Below are 25,112 nucleotides of genomic sequence, written 5' to 3' on the forward strand. Positions count from 1 at the left end.
CATGCGCCCACAATAAGTTTCTGTTTTGTTTACATGAAATTACTTCCCTTTTGTATCATACAGTATAATAAATGTGTTTTTAGTCAGTTTTCCAACTAATTCAAAAATAAAATTACGATTTTTATTGATAGACATAAAAATGCCATTAACAACTGTAAATTTCCAGAATATGAACACAAATGTAATACAGCATTATTATGATTGCAATATAATACGTTGATATGCAGTGCAGATCTGCATTGACGAACACTGGTAGTAACTTTCGCTGGTGTTTTATCTAAAATCAAGTTTCATAAATACCATAAAAATGTCCTGCATTTCATTTGTTTATAAATTAATGAATATATTATTATGATAATATTTCATTACATTTTTATTTCTTATTACTTATTACCAATTTAAAAATAATATCACATTCATTCTTTAAAATGCAGATATTAACATTTGAAAGCATTCAACAATTATAGATTTCCAGACAATTTTAAAGTACATACCATGTATTATATAATACATATAGTTATCATTTACAGGTTTACACATATGGTCCCCCTCACTTACTTTGAAAAGAAAATGTTGTACTGACATGTGATTTGTGAAAAATTACCCTAGATTGAGGACGTTGGTAACAATTTTTTGTTTAATTTTTACAAATCACCTACTTTGATCACCCTTAGTGGCATTCGGTGTAAATGTGCGAAGAGAACTGCATACAAAGACAAAAATAGGTAACATTAAGGGAAATTGCTGTGTACAAGAACAATAACTCTACCTTGCTCACTTTTCGACTTATCTCCTTTTATCTAATTGAGATGTCCTGGCTACAACTATAAAAGTGTTGAAGGGGATTTATTCAATCTGCATACAAAATTAGAAGACATTAGGAGAAGTTCTTGTGTGCAAGAACCATAACTTAACATTGCTTTCTTCTTACTAACCTTCCTTTATTTAATAATAGTGTGTTAGAACAACTCCAAAACCATTTAAGGGATTTTGTGGAACTTTCACAAATTATGACCAGGTACGTTGAGAGGAAATGTTGCCACCATGCTTACTTTTGGAACTATCTCCTTTTATCAAATTTATTTGTCCTGAACATTACAAATGGGGAAGGACGTTTGTATAAACTGCATACAGGGACAGATACATTTGCTGGAAAAGAAAACATAACTTCATAAGTCTACTGTTCGTCACTTTTAAATTATCCCAAATCACCTTACCGTTTTAATACATTTTAACAGATTTGGCAAGAAATCGTTTAAGGGATTGGTTCTTGAGAGAACAATTTTAAGAATAATACACCAACAAACCATATTCTTTTATCATATCACATTTTTATCTGATTTCTGATACAAAATAGTTGATGCCTTAATTCTGAGTTCGACTAATTTATGAGCCATTTTTGCCTGTAGTGAAATGGTGGTTTATTTTCAAGACCGTTTTTTTTCAAAACCGGCTTATTTTCGGGATTTCAGGGTATCATATAATGCTTGTCCTGAACATAAGTGAAAAACTATAATTCAAGAAATCAAGTTGACATTTCATTTCACATAATGATAGAGAACATTGAAAGGAGATTCAATGAGCAGGAAGCACAACTCTTTCATTTATACCCTTTTTGTTATTTTAAGCCAACAAAGCTTTTGTTGATAATGAACGATTCGGTACATGCCACTTTAAAGCAATATCTTCCGTTTAATGCAATAGACGATTAGGCAACAAATCGTACATTGAAACCGTTTCTATTCTGCGGGGTACTGGTATTCAAGTTTACATAGCTTGCATAACTGAACAAGCCTATATCCAGAATATTTCTAAAGAATATGCGTTTATTTGTGTTAAAGCCTTATTTCGGATACACAATGAGTTTTAATCATAGAATGGAGTATATCAAATTAACCTTCAGAAAACAGAATAGAACAATTGATAGGCAATTTATTTCTGTTCTTTCAAACATTAACGTTATTGAATGATTTATCAATAAAAATAAGCATTGTTGTAGTTGATAAATATGCCTGTTTCTCGTCGATTCGAGCTTTCCCATCGATTCGAGCCCTTTTGTTTTAGTAAAATTCATGCTCATGTAGCATGTTCTTCCATCAGAAACTTGTGTCACTTACATTTTAAAATGCCTTGGAAAATATAAGTCATGAAACCACTGAAAAATTGAGTAAATATCTGTTTTAATATTTTGCATCAAAAGTTGCTTATTTCAAAAGGAAATTACACAGTGGGTAATATTGTGAGTCTGAATTTCAAATGAAAAGCATCCTGAGCATAATTCTGCTGTTGTATCAAGTGAACAAGAATTCAATCTTGATAGAAATTTGCTTCATGGAAAAGACTGTGCAAACATTAACACTTATTGACCTACAAAACAAAGGGCTCGAGTCTATGAGAAAGTTTTTAAATGATGTGGAGTTTGACCTCCTTCAGTCTCGTGCAAAAAAGTACATATAAAAGATGATAACATTGTAATTCTTAGTGTCCATTGTTAAATGAAAATATTTTTGTAACAACAAACAAAAATTGTTTAACTGAACAGGTTTACACCCCTAAAAGATTTAAGAGGCTCGAATCAAGGAGAAAGCAGCATAATACAGTTTTATATGTATCTTTTCAGTAGGCAATATGACCATGTTTATTTATATTTTATACCATTTACTGTGACCTTTGACATATATTTGTTATATTTAAACTGAGAAGCATCTGTATTATCAAACTTATTGCATCAGTTAAATGCAGGAAATTATCTTAACGAGATGGATGTTACGTGGAAATGACCAAGAGTATTATTGTATCTGCGCATTGTGCTCTACATCATGTTAAAACGTAACTACTCCTTTTTATGTTAGCTAATGTCATATATTGCATTTTTTTGTTTGTTCCACGTTACAAGACTGTTGATTCATTAATTCAAATGATTCGTAATTAGTGCATTAAAACCATACAACATAACGCAATTAGAAATAAATGTTGTGTAGAAAACCAAAAAGGGAAACGAGTATGGGGAAATATGGATTCAGCATTATAAATTCTACTGGCATATTAAGAATAAATCCATTTTAATCAATAAGTGCTTGAAAAAATGTAATATCAACATATATATTAGGTTTTTTTAAAAGATTTTTACATGTTATCTATCGTTTCGTTTTCATTCTTGTTTACCTCTTTGGAGTGCTGTAAAGTCGGTTGTGTTCTTTGAAGATGGCTTTTCTTGTTAGACATTTTGAATTGTAGAAGAAGTAATGCCGTTCTGAAAAAAGTGGACTTAATAAAAAGGTTCGTTTATATTAAAGACGCGGCACAAAATAACTGTATTCTTTTGTATTTCCATGATGGTAACTATATATGATTTGCATGAAGAAAATGAGAAGTAACAAGTATCTAGTTACAACGTGATATTGACATATATAAGCCACGATAATATGTTTAATATATTATTAAATTAATGCAGTAGTATGAACAGTACTTGATGTATTAAGGTGAATTCAGACCACACTTTGTTTCTATAGTGTAAAATAATTATTATTCTATGTTTATAAAACTATTCTGGCAAGAGAATGACAGAATAAATTTGCAGATGAAGTTGTGAAAACACATTAATTCAGGTAGGCCTAAATTGTCCACCTGCCATCTTGTACAATTTTTTGTACAGTATCATCAGAATGATTTGCACAAAATTTATGTGGGAGGAAAAAGTAGGCCACTAGGTCGTGGTGGGTCTTTAAATGGAAAAGGCATAGGATGTGATCAAGAGACTAAGTAACCTTGCTTTTTAATTCATCTTCCTACCTGCTAGAGTAACGATGAAATATATGTAACAAGCTGTCGATATATTTGTTTACAGATTGAAATCCGATATGTTTCGGTTTCAAACATGCTTTAAGAGAAAATTGAGATTTAAACTGTATAAATTTCAAATTCCTCATATAATAAGCATTGTGGACTAATGCAACTTAAATGAAGAACTAATTACACTGACAGAAATTGACATTTATAATCTGTTTTATTTACCCGTTTTAGAATCACCAGTAGTAAAATGTCAGACCATCTGCCTGCTTGTCTTACACCTTCTTGTTCGGGGAATAACTTTGTAACATCAAATTTGATTTCATTTAAACTTACACAAGTATTTATCACAACATTGTGGTACTTCTTAGGTATTTCATTATCATATCTTAAAGTTCAGGGTCATGAGAGGTTAAAAGGTCATAATTTTTCCATTTTCTAGCTCGGATCCTTAATCCTCTTTTACTCAAACTTTGTATAAATATGTCTCACGACTTTGTGCAGTGCACACAAGCTGTCATAGACGTCCGCCACCAGGAATGAAAAGGTTGATAGATAATGTGCCTAGCCCGAGCGAAAGATGCGTACAATGCGTGTTCAGACATGTTTTATATAGAAGAAAGATTCATCTTTAATTTGATTTTAGCTATTGGACAATTATAAGCTCTCATTTATGTACCCACCTAGCCAAATTGTCGTTGAAAGCTTTAAATTTCTTGTCCAGAAGACATTTTGTTTTCGCATTCTTTTATCAAAGATCTGCAATTAGCGCCTAGCGTACTTTAGCATAATGAGAGATGTCAGTGTCTTTTTTTAATGACAATCTGATAATTTGTTAAACAAAAAAAGACAAGTCCAAATGTACTTTATCCTTGTATAAACATTCCATTTTAACATGGTTTGATTTTGTCTGTCAGTTAAACAAGGAAAGATGCTAAGCAAAACGGTTGACGTGTGGATCTGCAACAGAACATTTTGACGTCAATTATGTTGTTAGTTGTTGCATGACGTTTCGTTTTATATTCGGATGTATGAAGTAAATCATAATTTTTTCATAATATTTCAAAATGTATGTAAGAATGAAAATATAGACGGCCCCGTCTGGTTAATTGTCGGCTTTACAACGGTTTATCATTCAGACGTTTGGTCAATTTACCACTAGGATTTTGCTTTCATGGTTCTGTTCCTATATATCTGAACTTTGAACCGATAATCCACACGAATGACTTCGTTATTTGATAAACAATTTTCAAACAATAAAAGAATGGCCATTATAGTCTGACTTCAATGCATTGCCATGGTATTATTTGATATTGAACGTCAAGTTTGATTGCTGTTCTAAAGGAGAGGAAGTTCACATTTAAACAACATGCAGAGGTGTTAACCTTGAGTTTTATGATACAGTAAAGACATTAATGGACATGTGTTGATTACCTTTCTAATTGTTGCAATCTTTTACTCTCATATTATGGTCCTCACCCTCCTTTCCCCCAACCCTACCATCCTTTGAAGAAGAGAAGTTATATTGTCTTGCTGTTTGCTCTGCGCTCCGTTGGTGGACCATTTGATTTCCGATCAATGATTAGGGAATGCCTGATCTCACAATAGTCAGACCACATAGATTTGTTGCCTGTGGTCAGTTAATGACCTCAACTTATTTTTGGTTGGGGAAGGTGTGGGTGGGGTGGGGGAGAGGGAGGTTATTACATCAAAAGTTAAGGTCAAAGGTTCCGTGAGACTGAAAATAATTTTCTCCGATATCTCAAGAACGCATCGGTCTACTGTTGTTAAACTTCTTACTTAATGGATGCCTGTGTCCAGATGATGACCCTATTTTGTTTGAGATATGTAGGTTAAAGTTCAAGGTCACAGAAATATGTAGACTAACATAATTTAAGCACACTTTAGTTGTCCGTCTTCAAAGAATGGATGCCGGTAGTCGTTAAATGTCCCCTATTGATTTTCGAGGTTATTTGGTCAAAGGTCAAGGTAAGAGCATACAAAATTACATGGCCACTTGCCTCCAACCGGACATCATAGTGGGAGTATATGATTAACAAACAGCTTTTTCACTGCTGTGTTCATACGAGTGTAAATTACATTGGAATGTCCATGCATACCCCACACACAACTATGTATTTCCTAATCAGACTGAGAATTTTATAATACATCTACAATGTTGTTTCCTTAACCTTTCGTATTGTTTGAATTAACTATGTATGTTAAAAATCGTTGTCAATTAAGTTTAGCCATTTCTTAAAAGCTTCACCTTAATGGTAGAATATTCATCGGAACTGGAAAGCAATAACTATTTTATAATCTCACGAGAGGACACGCATTTGGCCTGCACAAATGTATATAATATTGTCGGTGAGTTGCCGCAGTTGTGACAACAAGAAAATGTATATATGATCGACTTAGGGAAGATACGGTGGCAGTATTATAATCATGCGTGATAACAAAAGTGATGAATAATGTCTTTTCTCTTATACATTCTGCAATAACCATTTCACTGCTACAGATTGTCTGTTACCATAACATCGGTGATTGCTTGTATCGGAGAATACTGTGAAGGTGAAGATAAATACGCGCTGCTAATATATCGTTTGAAAGACAAGTGGAAAAATTGTAGAGCGCTCTGTGTCGGCAAAGCTATTGAAAACATTTTGAAAGAAATTAGTATTGAAGAAAATTGTTGTTGTTATTATTATAATACATGAAAATTGTTATTTAATTATTCTTTACTAGTTTAGTGTCATAAATATATTATGAATAAGAATTGTCAGTTTAACGGAGAAGAGGAAGTTCTATAACAAATAATTCTTAATATACGTAATACAATTTAACCGCTCCCTAGTATCATACAGGAAAGCGAAATAAAATTATTCAAAAGTGTTTCTAACAATTCATACAGCAAAAAAGACACTGTAGAAAGTCAAATATTTGTTTTAAAATGATCAAAACATTGACAGTGGAAAATAAAGTGATATTTCATTTCTTTCTTGTATCTTTCTACGTAATCTCCAGTGGCAATGGTCGCGAGTTGAGATTTCTGATGATGTTACCTAGAACAGGATCAGGTTGGATTGGTAGTGACGCGTGCGAGGTTGCTGTCAACATGGCTCTTGATGATATCAACGCAAACGAAAATATTCTTAAAGATTATAACTTAACATATAGGTGGTTTGACAGTAAGGTGAGTTTTTATAGACTTATTTTGATCAATAAGTTTTGTATCTGCTAACTTTTTTTATTAACTACAAAGAAACACATGTTAATGTGATATTCCGTTTGGTTGTGCCAGTTATGAAATTTATTCTAAAGGCATTTATACGAATTACCATTATGTTATTATATTATTTTTAGATGGTTTTCTGACATCCGCTCCAGACTTTGGCTAAAACAATGATATTTTCTATAAAATTAAAGTTTTGTCATATTAAGAACATTAGAACATAAGGTTTTGTTTCTAAACTCTTTTAGAGTTGCCAAATCTAGACAATAACATGCCCGAGTCGGAAACCGAACCCGGGTTTGTGCGGCAATAATTTTTTTCCAGCGGTCTTGACCAATACATTACGGAGGAATGCTTTATTATTAAGGCAATTTACCTCGGGTACCCCGTTACAAACGCTTTTCATTTTTGAAATGAGAAATTGGTAAAAACAATTAATTCTTATGTGTTTCCATAACATATAGACTGTCAGTAACTAAGTTTCAAGGCCTTCTTAAGAAATATAGCAATAATTTTCTGATATCTGAAAAAAAATTGTTTCTGTTGTCGTGCGATCTAGAAGTCAGTGCATTTGATATACTTAACATACTTTTCTAACTCCACACTTTGCCTTTTTTTGTTGCTATCTCTACCAAATATTAACATATTTTAATAAAAGTTGTATACAATGTTATCTTGCTATTGTACTTCAGTAAAAGAAAATGAAAACAATAATCAGACATAAATGAACTGAACCATATAATCAGTAAATTCCAAATAATTGCAGTAAATTTGAGCCCGAGGAATAGATGTAATTCAAGTTTAAAGTAACCTGGTGTTTGCGGATTTAGCATACATGTTTGCGCAAACTGCGCACCACTTGGTGCCAAACCTTTTTTGTATAGTTATGGAAGTGAATGTATGCAAAACCTTTCCATTGAGAATTAATCTTTACTACATACTTAACGAGTTTACTTATTTTTAGTGTAGAATACTAACTATAAAATGTCTAATTTTACCAATGAAAACAACGAAGTACATAGAAAATATGTAGAATAGTCACCTAACGACCTTTATTGTTTGTCCTATTCGACCTTAATTTCTAGCAATATACCAGTAATGTGTTATTTATACAGTTAATTTCCCTGTCAATACTTCATTTAATTAAGAATGTTCCATGCATACTTTGATTGGCGCTGCCCAAACCATAACATATTTAATTCAAACAGTTAGTAAAAAGATGTTTAATATGTTATTGGTGAGTAGTAACTCCTGCTTCTCAATGATAGCAAATACTCCTGCTTCTCAATGATAGCAAATACTCCTGCTTCTCAATGATAGCAAATTGAGGTATGGTTTAACTGAGGTACATTTACCAGGCTGAAGACCGTGTTGTACGGGCAGGTTATAGAACACTATTTTTACAAACCAGTTTTATATATAAAAAAACAATAATGAGAAAGTCGAAATAGGTGAAAACAATCTCATTTTTAGTACGAGTAGTATCAGGGTCACAATATTTTAATTCTGGTGTAATAATGTAGCAAACTAATTTGACAGGAGTAAGTCTTCTTAGAAAATGTATGGCCACTACATTTCCCGTTATTCTATGTCCGTTTTAAGATTATCATGAACATTGTACTCTAACATGTGACTCGCTATGATGACAACACTGTGAGCACTATGCATTTTAGAAATACTATATAGGAAAACATTCATTCATAAAAGATACAATGAAGTGCTGCAATTCTAATTATCAAAGCGATGAGATGTTATTCCCTGAGATTTCGCAACCATTTAAAGGCTTATTCCAAAGCGAGCAGTCTAATTACCGGTAAAAGGACGTAATATGATCTGTAGTTATTCCAGATAAGGACTTTTTGCTCTGTCTTACCGGTAAAAAGACGTATTTGATCTGTGGATATTTTAGATAAGCATTTTTCGGCGAACGCCGTCTAAATTCGTTTTCGTTACCTATGCTACGTGACTTCAGTTTTGCAAATCAAACTACTTGATAACGTATTATAGATAATTTATCAAAATGGAAGATTTATGCAACACTCTGCCTGATTGGACGAGAGTGTCAATTTCTTTCACTCTGTTGATTGTGCTACGCTGAGTGAAATGTAGACATAGTGTTTATCCTAAACGACGCTGTTCACAGTTTTAAAACTAACTTTGGCTCAGTATATTTAGCAAGAATATTGATATATCTCAAAATGATAAGTAAGTTTAATAAATATGATAAAAACCTGTTCAAATACCAACATATATCAAATTAAAGAAAGAGCTGAATACGGTATGCGTATCACATGAATAAGGGTGTGATAAGAGTCTTTTATGTAGAGAAGTGCTTTTTAAAAGATTTTCCTTGTTACAATTGTCGTCTGTATATGAAAAGGTTCCTTGCTTTTGTGACTTATTCAGATTGCATATTAAAACGAGTACTTGTTTGTTTTGATATATTTGTTATAAATTATTTAACTGATTTATTATATATGAATTTTTTTCTTTAGTATGGTATGCAAATATTGAACTCAGTTGAAATCTGTTTTATTATATATATGCTATATAATGACTGAATCTCATTACACTGAGATGAAGGTACGCTGCATACAGTTTATCTATGTGATATGACTATGGTCAAACTTTGCTTATGAAACAGAAATAATTACAATTGTATGTTTTGCTTGATCTTCACTTTTTTATAGGTGTGACGTCATTGTCCAAAGATTCATGAATAGCGAATATGCATTTGTTAAAGCGGGATCAGTTGGCCTATTTTAGAAATAAATAAAAAAAATAATAAATAAAAAAATCCTTTAATTGATTTTTTCTCATGTATTCTAATCAAACTTGATTTGTAGCATCTTTATTAGGCCCGCAGCCAACTTTGTTCAGCTGGGACATTTGACCCCTTTTAGGGGCTGCTAGAGATAAAACTAGAAATGCCTTTATACAGCGTCTCATAAACAGCTTGGTGGATCTTTGTCATACTTGGTTTGGAGCATCATTATAAGGTCCTCTTCCAAATTTATTTATATAGGAACTTGGGCCCTATTAGGGACCATTATAGCTAAAAGTAGATATGCCTTTCTTCGCATTAACCACTAAAATGTAATGGATTTTTATCAAACTCGATGTGTAACAGTATCGTAAGGTCTCCTGCTATTTTGTTACAAATGGGGATAGGGACCAATTTAGCTAAAAATATAAACACGTTTAATGACCTCTTCTCATGAACCGCTTCATGAATCTTCATCAAACTACTGCTGTAATTATTCGTCTAAGGATAAACGAAACAAAATTGCAACCCTACGAAACCTTTGCGAAAAATTAAAAGAGAACCATTTAAATTGTTAAAGTGCGGTGTTTAGTTTTGCAATTTGAAAAATGTTAGATGAAAGATGAATGTTAGATGAAAAATTCATAAACTTCTTTCCTTATTACAATTCGCCGACCATCATTTTTAAAGATATTTCTTGTTTGCTCTCTATTCATTTGAGAAATTTATCATTTTAGTCCATAAAAGTTAAGTCCATAAAAGTTAAACCGATTTAATTTGCCAACAATGCGTTGTGACACACATTCGAAATGATATATGAAGGAACTAGTTTTAGTAATTTTCATCAGATGATATTTAATTAAGAGATAGCAGATTTATTTTATTTCTTGAATAGTTAATTAATGAAATCTTAAAACTGATTTCTGTACATACGTATGATATCTTTTCCAATACTGATATTACTCCAACTTGAGATGATGTCTTTAAGAATGGTGTTCCATATTTTAGTTTATAATTTGTACTAATTTATTTTAGCTCGATTGTGATTAAAGCTTTAAGCTTATTTGAACCACTCTCGAGTCCGCTTCACCCCAGTGGGGCTCGAACCCACGAGCCCTGGATTGAGCGGCCGACACCTTAACCATTAGACCACTGCTCCCCGTATTTTGAAGGTAATAATGTTATACAGCTTCTTTCGATAAGCATTTTACCACTGAGTGTATCAATTTCTATTTTTTAAAAAAAAATTTGTATGCAGTTGTCCGAGTTTAAAATCCGCTTCACACAACTTTGTTGCCTTTATTTCTAAACACCAACATATAAATTATTTTAGACCGCTAATATAATCTGAATGATTATTTTTCAAGATATTTTGTCTGGATTTTCATCCAAAAGAAATTATTGAAACGCTTAGTTAGTTTCAAAGATACTTTATGTTGAGGGCATCTTAAACTGAGTGCATGATTGATCTTACCGTATATAGGAATTACACCACATGTGCATAGCTATAATTCTGTAAAAACGGCGGGTAACAGTTGACAACTGCACTTGAAATTCGGCCAAATTTCTTTCATGAAATGAAGAAAGATAAAAATTGTACTCTTACTACGCTCATTTCGAGAATGATTCTCATTAAGCACGTACCACCTCAAAATGGATATCGTCACTTAGAAGATATTGCGCCTGGTGTAAATGCTGTTGGCAGCAAAATTAAATTTCTTTGGGTAGTTAGTCTCATTTTGTATTGACACATCTTTACAAGACACAAGAGCTGTAAGGCTCACTTTTATAAAGAAATTGCCTGTAGCGTGTTAATTCGAAGAAAACTAACAAGAAGTACAAAACACTCTCTTTTACGACAAATGTTATGGAAGTATAGTTTAAAGATATTCCATCTTTAGGTAGTTACTTTAAAATCAAATGTATTTAAACAACTTATGCGTTTGATTCCATTGTACTTTTTTCTATTGATCTTAGAACTTAGCTTGATGTACTCTGATGCAAACTATTTCAGAAATACAGATGTTTTGCAAAATCCTAAAAGTACACTTTGTGATAGATACCTAATTATAATGAATGTAAGTAGTCTGTATGTTTTGAGTTTTTTTGCTATTGTTCCCTATTAATAGTCGAACACATAGACCTTTAGATACTGAGTTACACTATAATATATACATATATTTATATTGACCTGGTATATATAAAAGTGAAATTCTCTCTCTCTTTGAAACAACTATCCTTTACAAATGAAATCTTTCAAGGCTGTTTCAATATTGATTTTCAGATTTCAACTTTGACCTTATAATTGTTTTAAAGCAATCTAATGCTTGATCTTATAGTTTATTCCAAATTGTAACGTAACATGTACGTGCTGTGTATTCTTATCATATTTCCTTGATAAAAACATAGAGGAAGTTCTGAGTTTGTGTAGCGTAATACAAACACGACACAACACGAGTCTATACATTTTTGATGTTTATTTGCACAATGGAATATTTCGTACATACTTTCATAATTTATTTTGTAACTTCTTAAGTCTTAACAAATGTCATATCTAAAGCCTAACTTAATCTTAGTATCTATGAGACCCATTTCCTAGGTCTCATGCACCTGGTCTCTTCTAGACCCTTCTCATCTCGAGATATCTTAGGCATCATTATATAGTCGTTCTGTAACATCATACATATGTACTGTCTGACAATTTGACGTATAAAACGTGTGGGTTTGATATAATAAACAATTACAAACATGCATCATATATCAATTTGACAGGTGTGTAGCTGGTGTACTGTCTAACCAAACTGATTATTTTACACTCGTTACCCACCGAAAGAAAAAAAATTGAATTGCAAATTTAAATTTTTCAGACTTGAAGTACTATCTATCGCCTTACAATATGACATGTAGAATGATATTTAATATGATCAAGAACATTAGAATACAATCTGAAGGAATTATATTAAAAACAGTGTTAAAGAAAAAATCTTAAGTCATTTATACAATTAATGATAAACAAGAACAAAGGAGAATAGGATTTAAAGTAAACAATTTTCACAATTCATAGAAAGTCTTTATATATATATCGGCCTTTGTAGTGGCCCTTCTCCTTTCTTCCTCCAAGACTTTTTCTTTAACCCGTGTTACATCCATATTACACAAAATCAATATCTGTAAAATAAAGCAAAACACAGGTGAGCATCTTTTAGAATATATGCTATATAAGAGTTAGGAAAAAGATAACAATTTCGTTTAATAACATTGCTAATTAATTGCTTGTAATTATTGTCGCGTGTATAGAAATTTATCATGATATTTAAATTTCACTTATTTATACAAAGATTTTATTCAGCATATTTATCTTACTTTCGAAATATTTTGATATTTGACTACAGATCTTAAATAAATAGTAAAATCGATATGTAATGACCAAAATGTATGAATTATGTATTAATAAGTAGAAAGAGAGAGAAGATAATTAGTTTTTTTTTTTAGTGTTCTGTAATTTCCCAGCTGGACCATTTTCTTCGCCAAACTTCACAGGCTCACAGCTTGCAGTCCACTTTCGCAATTGTCGCTTGGTTTGGCCATCTTTCTACACATTTGTCCTTTGGTTCCGACATTCTTTTACAGCGTAACGCATCACCATCAGTCTCAGTAGCTAAAAATCACCCGTCATAGGCCGTAACGTTGTACCGCACTATCCAAGTTTATGATGTTCATCCATCTAATTTCATTTGCTAACTTCTGAAATTATCTAGAGTTCTCCAAGTTATAATATTATTGTTTCATTAACGAAATGTTCAATATTTCAGATGCATTTTCTAGAGTTCTCCAAGTTATAATACTACTGTTTTATTAAAGTCATGTCCAATATTCCGATGACCTCCGAAAATACTTTGTTATTCATTGTTCCCATTTGTCATAAATGACAGTTTATGACAGATAAAATCAAGTCTGCATGTTTACAAATTGTCATAATACAAAATGCAAATGTCATCATTTTGCTTTGACAGGTACTTCTCGATATGTATAATTAGTTTCCCTTTGGCTATTACATAATGACAGTCCACAATACGACAAGACTTATAATGTTGACTTGGAATACACTTTTTTCCCATGTTAATTTGACAGTTTGTTGGTATTTTATTTCGGACAGTTCGTATTTTATTCAAGGCAGTTCGTTCGTACTTTCTTTTCATAAGTGGTATCTGTACTTCGAATAAACCGTTATGTTACCAAGAACCTTACTTCTTTGTACTTTGTTTTGCAAGCTATGTCCTACGTTTTACATTATTCGAAAAATAAAGATATCAGCCAAAATATGTTTCTAACAAAAAGCAAAACATGTTCTCAACATAAAAATATACTTTTTTAAAAATGTATAAGATAGCTATAAAATTCTACAAAATAAAGCATTTAGTCATTTCCAAATACAAACAGACATACATACAAAACCAACACCAATATATAAACAGAATAACTGATAATGATTTCTTCCATGCTTTGTTTACACAATGTAACCTTTCCAGATGATTCAACAGAAATATTATGTCGTCCGCGAGAAAAATAAATTTTCCGACACAATACTCTGCAAAAACTTGAAAGGGTAACCTAAAAGTAACAGCACGATCGACTGTTTTGGCGACTCTTTGACAAAAGAATACTACATCAGGTCTCATAAAACAAAATTAAAAGCTGTTGAACTTGAAATAACCGGTCCACACCCGTACCTCATAATGCAATATATGCATCGATTTCACGCTATGGTAGTAAGACTCCGATTAAATATTTCGGAAGACAGTATCTGTGTCTGTATAATAGTATACATCTTACAAAACAACTGGGATAACAACTTCCAGTCTCACAAACACAATATCAAGTAACTCTAAGTATCTCACAATATATATAAATTCAACCTTACTGGAATCCACATGTTCCAGCGAAAATATCAAGTCATTTTTACGTAATAAACATATTCTTGTGCCATATCAGGCTTCAAAATATTTCCAGCACAACAGACAAGACCAACCTTTTAATTTACTGAGACCCGAAGTAACCATATTTTTTTTAAAAAAGCCATGTAAACATAACCCAGTCGCCATGCATTTTCACGCATGAATCATCTTAAACATGAATTTCGCCTATCTAACAAGTTTTCATTTCACATATATTCATGATGAAATATTACCCATAACCTCAACAGAAACTATTTACAACTCATTTTGTGCATATCTATGACTATACACAAGTTTCATAGGACAATCCATCTTCCTTCATTTAAACAATTTGTCAATGCAGGAATGCTCAAAACTGTTTAAATGTGGCCATAAGGGAAATGAATATCATATGGAACAAGTAAAATAAACATAATATGACAATTAAAATTTTCAAAAAACAAATATTTTCACATTTGCATTTCTTAATTCAGTCTCTTGAGTATTTTCCTCCATGCATTGTTTCTAATTGTTTTATGTTTTTTTTTTCTATTTATTTTACTCTTTTTTTAAGAATTTTGTATATTATGAGTTAGGTTTTATCATTTTATAAATTTAAATTTCTTTTCATGTCTAACAATTAATCAAAAATAAATTTACCTTGAAATTTTGTTCAAAAATAGAAACAAAAATTTAATAAAAGAAAATACTAGCTTGCAAAATTGCACTAGAAGATAGGTAAAATGGCAACTCACAGTTTCTCTTCTTTCGTCTTGGCAGCGTGTCGTCGTTGGCAGTAGTACTTCGCTTGGTATTGTCGCAACAACCCATCTTGAAATTCGACATCCTGTCTGCGGCTCCAAAAATTTAATGAACTTGTGTAGCGTAACACAAACACGACACAACACGAGTCTATACATTTTTGATGTTTATTTGCACAATGGAATATTTCGTACATACTTTCATAATTTATTTTGTAACTTCTTAAGTCTTAACAAATGTCATATCTAAAGCCTAACTTAATCTTAGTATCTATGAGACCCATTTCCTAGGTCTCATGCACCTGGTCTCTTCTAGACCCTTCTCATCTCGAGATATCTTAGGCATCATTATATAGTCGTTCTGTAACATCATACATATGTACTGTCTGACAATATGACGTATAAAACGTGTGGGTTTGATATAATAAACAATTACAAACATGCATCATATATCAATTTGACAGGTGTGTAGCTGGTGTACTGTCTAACCCAACTGATTATTTTACATTTGGTAGCAATCATTGTTTGCCTAAGCTGCAGTCATCGTTTACTAGAAATAGACAAAAGTAGTGTTCAACCCTTTGTTTTATACCACAGTCACACATACGGCGCGGTTAGCTACGTCTAGCCACGGATAAAAACGTAGTGATCCGTATCGATCCGTACCTGAACCGTACGGGTTGGTACGGATTGATACGGATTACTACTTTAAGGTACGGCTCAGGTACGGATCGATACGGATTGCTACGTTTCTATCCGTGACTAGACGTAGCTATCCGCGCCGTATCTGTGACTGGGGCATTAGTTTTAACTGATATATAAAACATAAACAACAGAAAATTAAATAACGAGGTCAGTGAAAGCAGGGCTAATGTCACGATATTCGCGGTATACATTCTACATTTTTGAATGTCCACGTTTTGATGCGTAGCAGTTAAATCCCGACCTAGGTCAATATATTAAAGCCGTTTAGACGCAGTGAGAATAACAGTTTCAACTTACATTTTTAAACAGTTGTACAATTTTCAGAGGGAAGTGAAAGGCAAATGATGGCTGGTAATAAGCGGCAGTGCACATTTAATAATCAGCACACGTAGACTCACTTTCCTCTCACTGTTGTTGGTTTGAAACTTCACCATAGATGAGGAATTATTTTAATATGTGATGAAGACCGGAAGGTCGGTGTTGCTACCATGTATCCGACGGCCCCTGTGGCCTTCCTCCAAACAAACATTGCTACATCTACAAATAAAACTACAAAGATTAGAATGAGACCAGAACTTATACAATTATGTATAAACAATACAAGGTTTTCTTCAAAGAGGGAAAACAGTAATAGTCTCATGCGAGCTGTATATTCGAACAAATAGTAATGTAGGTACTACACAGTCTAACTTAAGACTTATCTTTATCATACATACTTTTTTAAAGCATATTACTTGATCTCTTAGTTAAGGCAAATTAAGCAAATCATGTTTAATTTGCCAACCCTATTCTGTCGTTCATTTCGCATGAACACCGAAAAAATACATTTCATTTCTTATATTTACATTATATTTCCTGTCCATTTGTAAACAAGATTATATTATAAATTGCACATTTTTTTTTTTGCATTTAATATTAAAATCAGCTTTTCGGCTATTCTGTTCACAAGACGGAACAACAGCGACGTCATCTGAGGAACGTTCTCCCTGACTGTACGCGGACGTCGTCAAAACAGCGGCCCGTTATGACTAAGCAGCGTTGACTGTCGCGCCTTTCATTTTGCTGTTCATACGAAACGAAATTAAGGTCATTTTTTAATGGAAAAGAATAGGGCGAATGTAAATATTCCGCTCTTACACAGCTTTAACTCAAGAACATTTCTATATGAATATCAGAGCACTTTTTTAAATAAATAAAGACTAAATAAGGACGATAATTTTATCACCATTCTTTAACGTTAACAAAATGAGAATATATCTATCAACTGGGGGGTCTCCATGACCGAGTGGCTAAGATAGTTGACTTATAATCACTTGCCCCTTACCTGCGTGGGTGTTCGAGCCTCACTCGGAGTGTTGAATTCTTCAAGCCATCCAGCTGACTTACGGAAGATTGGTGGTTCTACCCAAGTGCCCGCCGACAACGTGATGAAATAATGCACGGAGGGGCATCTGGGATCTTCTTCCACCATCAAAGCTGGAGCGTTCCCATATCACCTATAATTGTGTAACGTTAAACCCACAAATACAAAAAACAACAATAAATCAACTGTCCAGTTACTTTTCTTAAACGGAATTATTCCTCAGATATCATGTTATTTTTCTTGATAATATGTCATTATTCAAGGTTGATATAAATCGTTTCGACAAACAACCGACAGTTTTATACCTATCGCCATTTTTGTAATTATACAACTACGCCTTCACACAACATGAAAATGTCCATTATCTAGAACCTATTTGAATCTTAAATCATTTCGACAACCAACTAACCAGTTTTATACCTATCGCCCTTCTTGTGATGACACAATTATGCCTTGACATATCAGGAAAATGTCCACTATCTAGAATATATTTGAATGATAGATTCTAGGAAATATTCGCTGAATTACAAATAAATACAAGGCGATTTGCCCCTATATGATATCTCAACAGATTCAGATGATCTGTCTTTACTGACAGACCTACCTAAAATATTCTCAGTCCATATCCAATCATTCTATTCATGTTTGTCAAAATATTCTGGGGTTCTTTTTTATTTTTGGTCACAAATATGTCAAAGTCAAATTCTGTAAAATAATTCAAAAAGGTATGTAAGTTTGTTTATACTTTAATTTATTCTGGTACACTACTTTCTGTTTTGAAGGCTTTGAATACCGTATCAGTGCTAAACACAACCAGCTATGTTCAACAAGGACATAGTAGAATGCTGCTTTCTAACATTGTTATGAGCACTTTATAATTGAGCTGTAAATGAATGTATTTGATTACTTCATGTAAAAAGCTGAAATTGATAAACAAAATTACTGTTCACAGGTAATTAAAGTATGTTCAAAAATACATTACTTCTAATACCTTAGGAAAATGTAAGCAATTGTAATTAATTACAATTACATTTTTATAATTCCAGTTCTGCTGCACAATGGCACTGAAATTTACAATTACTAAATGACTGCATCATGGAAAATCGAATATAACGAAATGGTTGTCAAAATCTAGCAGACTGGGTGCAAAAAGTTCTTTGATAGAATTAACGTACTTTAACTCACAATGTCCATTCCCTGGTCTTATTTAGACCCCTTGTTAGAACGACCATCAATTGCATTAGTGCTACGTAAATTAGTATGAGAGAGAAAAACCCTAACAACAAAGCGTGTAGCCATTACAGTCGTAAATATCATTTGTTACAATTTTTCCTATTAAAACGAACGTCTAGAATACTAAGCTTCAATTAATTGAGTTTCGTGATGATATAAAAAGATCTCGATGTTCCAAAAGTACCTTTGGTCGTCATTAAACAGTTTCTACCCTTGTTTAGGCTTGGCCGTTTTTACAGTAATTAGAAAATGTAATGCGAAATTACGAGATAGCTGAAAGCTTAAAAGCGAGAAATCACTACCTTTTATCATTAGTGCCAATTAAAAATGAAATAGTAGAGATAAAGGGCCGCGCATTTTAAATATCGGCTCAGATCTTAAGAAAAAACATTATTTTCTATCATTAACGGACGGTAATAACATTATTTTCAAAATTTTTGTTCTCGAAAGTCAGTTTACGATAATTATTATTTCTAAAGTGATTTCTTGCTGGCCTTGTTAGTATCCAAGGACAAATGTGTTCGCCTGAAGCCAATACAACGTTCAGAGAAGACAATATTCTAGGCCACTATGAAATATTTAAATTGTTTCACTTATTTACTTTATAAATATTAATAACTTAAGGATAACATGGTGTAATAGGCCTCAATTTCACCAAAAGCGTACATACAACTTTATAATGTAAGCTTTAAAAAGGTCAGACGATAGAAATAAGGTGCATATGGACAAGTTTTATAGTGACAGAAGTTCTCAAAAATTTCCTTTAGATTACCTCCCCTGATAATTTTGGTTTTCATGAGTTATCTCCCCTGAAAACTAGAAAAAAATGATTTTCTCCTTTTCCCTACGGGGAATTTTAGATTTCTTTTTGACATTTGTATCAGAATCATACAATGCAGCTTTCTACCGCAAAATTTTCTCGAAACTCGAGTTCAGATTCTCATAATCAAAGAAATTATATATTTCCCATAGGCATCAATGTTAACTTCAATACCGATTATCTCCCTAAAAAATGACAAAATTTGAAAAATCTCTCGGTGAAAAGTTTTGAATTTTAAATGCCTTTAAAGTGATCAAATTTCATTTAAATATTACCATCCAGTCACAAGATATGAAATATGGCTATTACACCATGTTATCCTTAAGGTAAATCACAAAGGAGAAAAACGCCATTGTTCGCTTATGCTTTTTAGTTTAACCCTTATGTTGGAAAGGACTGATTCTGCCTTTACAACCAGTGTAGATCATGATAAGCCTGCACATTTGCGCAGTCCGATCATGATCTGCAATTTTCCCCGCCATTCAGTCAGTATATTTTTGGTAAACACCTCTTTTGACAGTTAATGGTGTTGTTCAAATTGAATGATGGACACGTTCATTATAGAAATTTAGCAGGGAAAGGGTTTAAACCAAAGCCTTGCCTTCGTTTACAGTTGGGCCCTATGTATACTTTCAATGACGACTTGATATGAAATAGATGAAGACTAATCAAAGTAAGCTGACTATTAATTTTATTCTTTCGTATGAATGTAATGGTCCCGTTATGACACTCGACAGTTTCCGTATGAAATGTAGCCCGCCCGCTAAGCTCAGTAGGGAAAGCGTTGGTCTACGGACCGCGGGGTCTGGAGTTCGATCCTCGGACGGGGCGTATGTTTTCCGTGACGATTTGATAAAAGACATTGTGTCTGAAATCATTCGTCCTCCACCTCTGATAATTCATGTGGAAGTTAGCAGTTACTTGCGGAGAACAGGTCTGTACTGGTACAGAATCCAGGAACACTGGTTAGGTTAACTGCCAACCGTTACACGACTGAAATACTGTTGAAAAACGGTGTTAAACCCAAAATAAACAAAACAAATCGTACAACATGTATTGCAACTCAGCATTCTTCTGACGTAATTGTGGCTTAAAGCGAATAATACTTTCCGTGAAAAACCGGAAAATTCCGAAATACTTTCCGTGAAAAAAACCGGAGAATTCCGAAATCGCATACGGAGAATGTGAAATCATTGATATTCGTGGGGGACTAATTTTCGTGGATTTCGTGGTTGAGACAATCCACGAAATTTAATCCCAACGAACATGTAAAATTCCCATTCATTTTATGTTCAAAAGTTGAAATCCACGAATTCATATCCCCACGAAATTGCCGTTTTGAACGAAACCACGAAATTTTATGCCCACGAAATTAAATGATTTTACAGTACATAATGTGCCGATTGTCAGTACTGGTCCACTACCTTAAATATATTGTTGCGCAATTGTATTTTCATGTACAATTAAGGAGACGCGATGCTTTTAACTATAGTCTTAGCTATCCCATTGACACAGAACACAGTCTTGGTTCTATTTCCGCCAGGACAACGTGGATTCAGCGATAGTGTTTCAAAACTGAATGGTATATATCCAAATTTCTAAAAATGATTTGAAGCTACATCAAGGTCACTTGAAATTACAGATTATGTAATGAGTGCGTTATCTTTCTATTATTGAATGCTAATGGAAATATTGCAAAGAGTTAGAAGTTGCAACATATTTACATCGGAAAAATGATAGCTTTGAAGAGGTTTAAGTCGATTATGAGTATCATTTTTTAATTGCTTATAAGTGAAAATGAAACGAAATGCAGGTGAGAATTTAGCCAATCAAAATATCCGAATCTCATAGGCTAATATTTTATAATTGGCAAGTTTTGTAATAATTGTCAAGTTTTTTAATTCGGCGTTCGTACTTACAGCCAAACAGTTGATATCATAATATGCCTAATATTATATAGTTGGTAAATATTTTTCTTATAATGGTAAAGTTTCTACGTCATAGTATCGTGGTGTGACTGATTTCAGCCAAAAATTTGAAATCATAATAGAGATGTTCACGCAATATACCGATTTGATGATGGACAGTGGACAGGCAGTTTCTCAAAGTTGTTTTTAAACAATCGAACTTAAACGATAACGTTTTTTCGCATTGTTGGATATTTTTTGTAGTTCGCTGTGGTATTGTCGCCGTCTTCCGTGTTAAACAATTTGCCTGGAGTCAAAATTTTGGTCAAGTCTAAGTGAAAGTTGATCTGAATGTTTACCGAAATAAAATCTCGAATAAGATAAATACTGCATTTTTAGTGAAAAAATAGAATAGGCCACACGGAAAAACTGAAAACTGTTAAAACCTTTCAGAAAACACCTTCTGCTAGATCTATAAAAAGGCACGTCTGTATGATTTTTGTTGTTGTTGTTGTTTTTTTTTTTTTTTTGTTTTTTTTTTTTTTGTTATTGGTGAAACGTCATACCGCCACAATTATAGGTCATGTGGCAAATTTCCAGCTTTGATAAGAGAAGAAGACATCATGTCCATTCATTACTTCATTACGGGTGGGTACCTTGGTAGAATCGCCGATCTTCCGTAAGCCAGCTGGGTGACTTTTTAACATGAAGAATTCAACGCCCCGAGTGCGGCTCGAACCCACATCGGTGAGGGGCAAGTGAAGTCACCGACCTTAACTACTCGGCCGCGGATCACCTCCCCCCCCCCCCCCCCCCCCCCCCCCCCCGCCCCCACACACACCTCGCCTCCTCTGCATTCCTGTATGATTGTCTGTTAAAAATTCGGATCACTATTCGGATTAATTATACAGTGAATGATAGTTTGGAAACTGATCATCTGAGGTCAAAACTAGGAAACCAGGTCAAATCAGAGAAGAAAACTGGTTAAATCTATAGAGGCCACATTTCATACTTTCTCTAAAGGAAATCTGGTCAGACTGATAAGACATAGGAACTTAGTTTTCAACCACAGATTAACCAGGTCCGAATACGACCTACATTACACACAAATAAAAGCTAAATAAAGCTGGTATCGATGTTACCAATGTTTTTTTCTGCTATTTGACGTTTGCTACTAACCTTATTTCAGATGAACCACTTTCGTATTAGAGCGTAAATTTATAAAGAAAATATTCTGTTTAAGTTTCATTTAGAACAGTTACATCGTATTTTCTTATATGTTATCAAGGCATTGATTTCATGTAAATGAAGAAGAGAATGTAGTCCCTAGAGTTTAGATAATGTTTATTTACGATGTGTGACCGAATGACCTAATTAATGACCCTACATGACCTATTTTCGAAATTCAACATAACAGTTTCAAACTACATGGCTTAAACCACGCATACTGAAGAATTGGGCAAAAATCGATTCTATTATCTTTCCTTGTTTATTGAGATCAACCCTATACCTTGTTGTCTCCCTTCGACCGTCTAGCTAAATATCGATCACTATCGGATATTTTTTAGATCGTTATGGTTCGGCTATCTCCGCTTATCGTATCACGGGAGGTGCCGATCATAAAAAAAAAGGATTATAGATTAGAGATCTCCTATAAAAACGTAGTGGGAAGGGTGATTTATTTTACACCAATTTTAAGTACCGGTAAAACAACAACAGCAAATATAGTCATCAACTTGGTTTAATTCTGTTTTTCAATGATATAAAATACGGAACGGAAAAAAGAAGACACTACGTTATTTATTCTTTTATTTTGCATAGTCAAAGAGCTGTAAAAAAAGTGTTTTATACTTCTTTGGCATAGTATATGAAAATATGATCAACACTATATTATCTTCTTTATATTTTACATTAAAGAAACTGAGACATAAAAACAAATATAAATACACAAAATCATGTATATTAGGCGAGCATAACATACATGTACATGAAACTACTATTATCTTAAAAAATAGAAAGCAGGAAAAAAAAATATTTTTTAAAAGAGCTTACAAACTTGACAATTTCATTTTCAGTTATTATAAATAGATGTGAAATGCGTTTTTTATTATTATTATTAATCATATTTAACTTGTTAAAATTAATTTTGCTATGTAATGAACATTTGAAAAACTATTTCACACACTGATGAAAAATGAACAGAAAAACAAACTAGCAAACATACTTGACAATGTAAAAGGTATCTTTTTATGACACCAGAGCCTGTTAATTGGAAGTGTGACCTATTTGCCCCCGAGCCAGTCATTGTGTAATAAAGTATGTGCGAATTATGACTTCTCAAGGTTTCTCAAAAGGGACTGACTGACTGATTTAATAAATGTCAGATTTTTAAAATAAAAAGTGGAAAACCGAAGAATAAAACAAGCACACCATAGAAAAAAGTCTTTTAAAAAAGATTTAGGATAAAGTGACACTAATGTAGTGTAAAGGTTATTCATAATAACTATCACGAATATTTTTACTATATGAACAGGGGATTACAGATTTTTCATATCTTTTAGCGCGTGCTATACCTTCTTGTGATTAGCTGTGCGTACATTCAGTTCAATTCAATTTCGATTTATTGCATAAATACAATGCCTACAGCAAGTGAAAGCATTATATAATATGGAGCAGAGAAAGTACATAATAATTTTCAGGAGAGACAATAAACCAGAAAGCTATAAAAAAAATTAAAAATGTATTTTATACTTCTTTGAATAAACTAATAAATTAATAAACGACAATTTTTCACAGTGTTGTCACAAAACTTCTATACTATAATATTTTCACTCTTAGGCGAACTTTTAACACGTGTTCTATATATATATATATATATATATATATATATATATATATATATATATATATATATATATATATATATATATATATATATATATATATATACTTTAATATCGAACAATTAACCTGTATTCAGGAAAAAATACTGTTAATCAAATACAAGTAAAATACTCAATCACTGACCCATTATCTTATGTATCTAGCAACATTTGTACTTGAAAATGAAACAATATATTTATTGTGTATTTAAGTCTCGTTCATTAAACATGTTACAATTTTCAAAATGCTCTTACGCGGTCACCGAGAAGATTATTATCTGTGTAATAAAAAGACCTGATCGTCTCTAATCCCCTAATGAAAATTGTTGATAAGCAATAAACTTGCAAAAAGCTGTTAATTGGTAATAAACAACTATCGAAAAGCGCTTTAATATGGCTGTTTCAGAGGCTCCGAAAACAATTTACTCAAATGTTGCATTATATAAATTCTTAATAACATATTTATGGTTAAAACTTAAACTAAGGGGTATAAGTATAATTAAACGAATCTTTAAAATACGAGACAGTGGTTTAGAAAGAAATATATATAGTTGCAACGTGCATCATGTCTTATATTTTTTTTATTTTTTAACATGATACGTCGGCATCTTTCTCTGTAACATTTATTTTGCGGTAAGCTTGTAATTCCCAAAAACTATGGTTCGCCTTAATATAACTGAAATTATTCCCGCACTATTATTATTGTAACAATAATATTT

General features: G+C 32.6%; 1 protein-coding gene across 1 annotated transcript in view; it reads left to right on the top strand.

Moving 5' to 3' along the window:
• The first annotated feature begins 6,742 nt into the window (after positions 1-6,742).
• The window catches only part of LOC123530971 (gamma-aminobutyric acid type B receptor subunit 1-like), a 54,111-nt gene continuing 35,741 nt past the window's right edge, over positions 6,743-25,112 (top strand). The window contains exon 1 of the mRNA XM_045311745.2: positions 6,743-6,985. Coding sequence (XP_045167680.2) covers positions 6,743-6,985 — 243 coding nt within the window. The remainder of the gene's footprint in view (positions 6,986-25,112) is intronic.

Source organism: Mercenaria mercenaria, chromosome 11 (assembly GCF_021730395.1).
Source record: "Mercenaria mercenaria strain notata chromosome 11, MADL_Memer_1, whole genome shotgun sequence".
In the NCBI taxonomy this organism is placed as follows: Eukaryota; Metazoa; Mollusca; class Bivalvia; order Venerida; family Veneridae; genus Mercenaria; species Mercenaria mercenaria.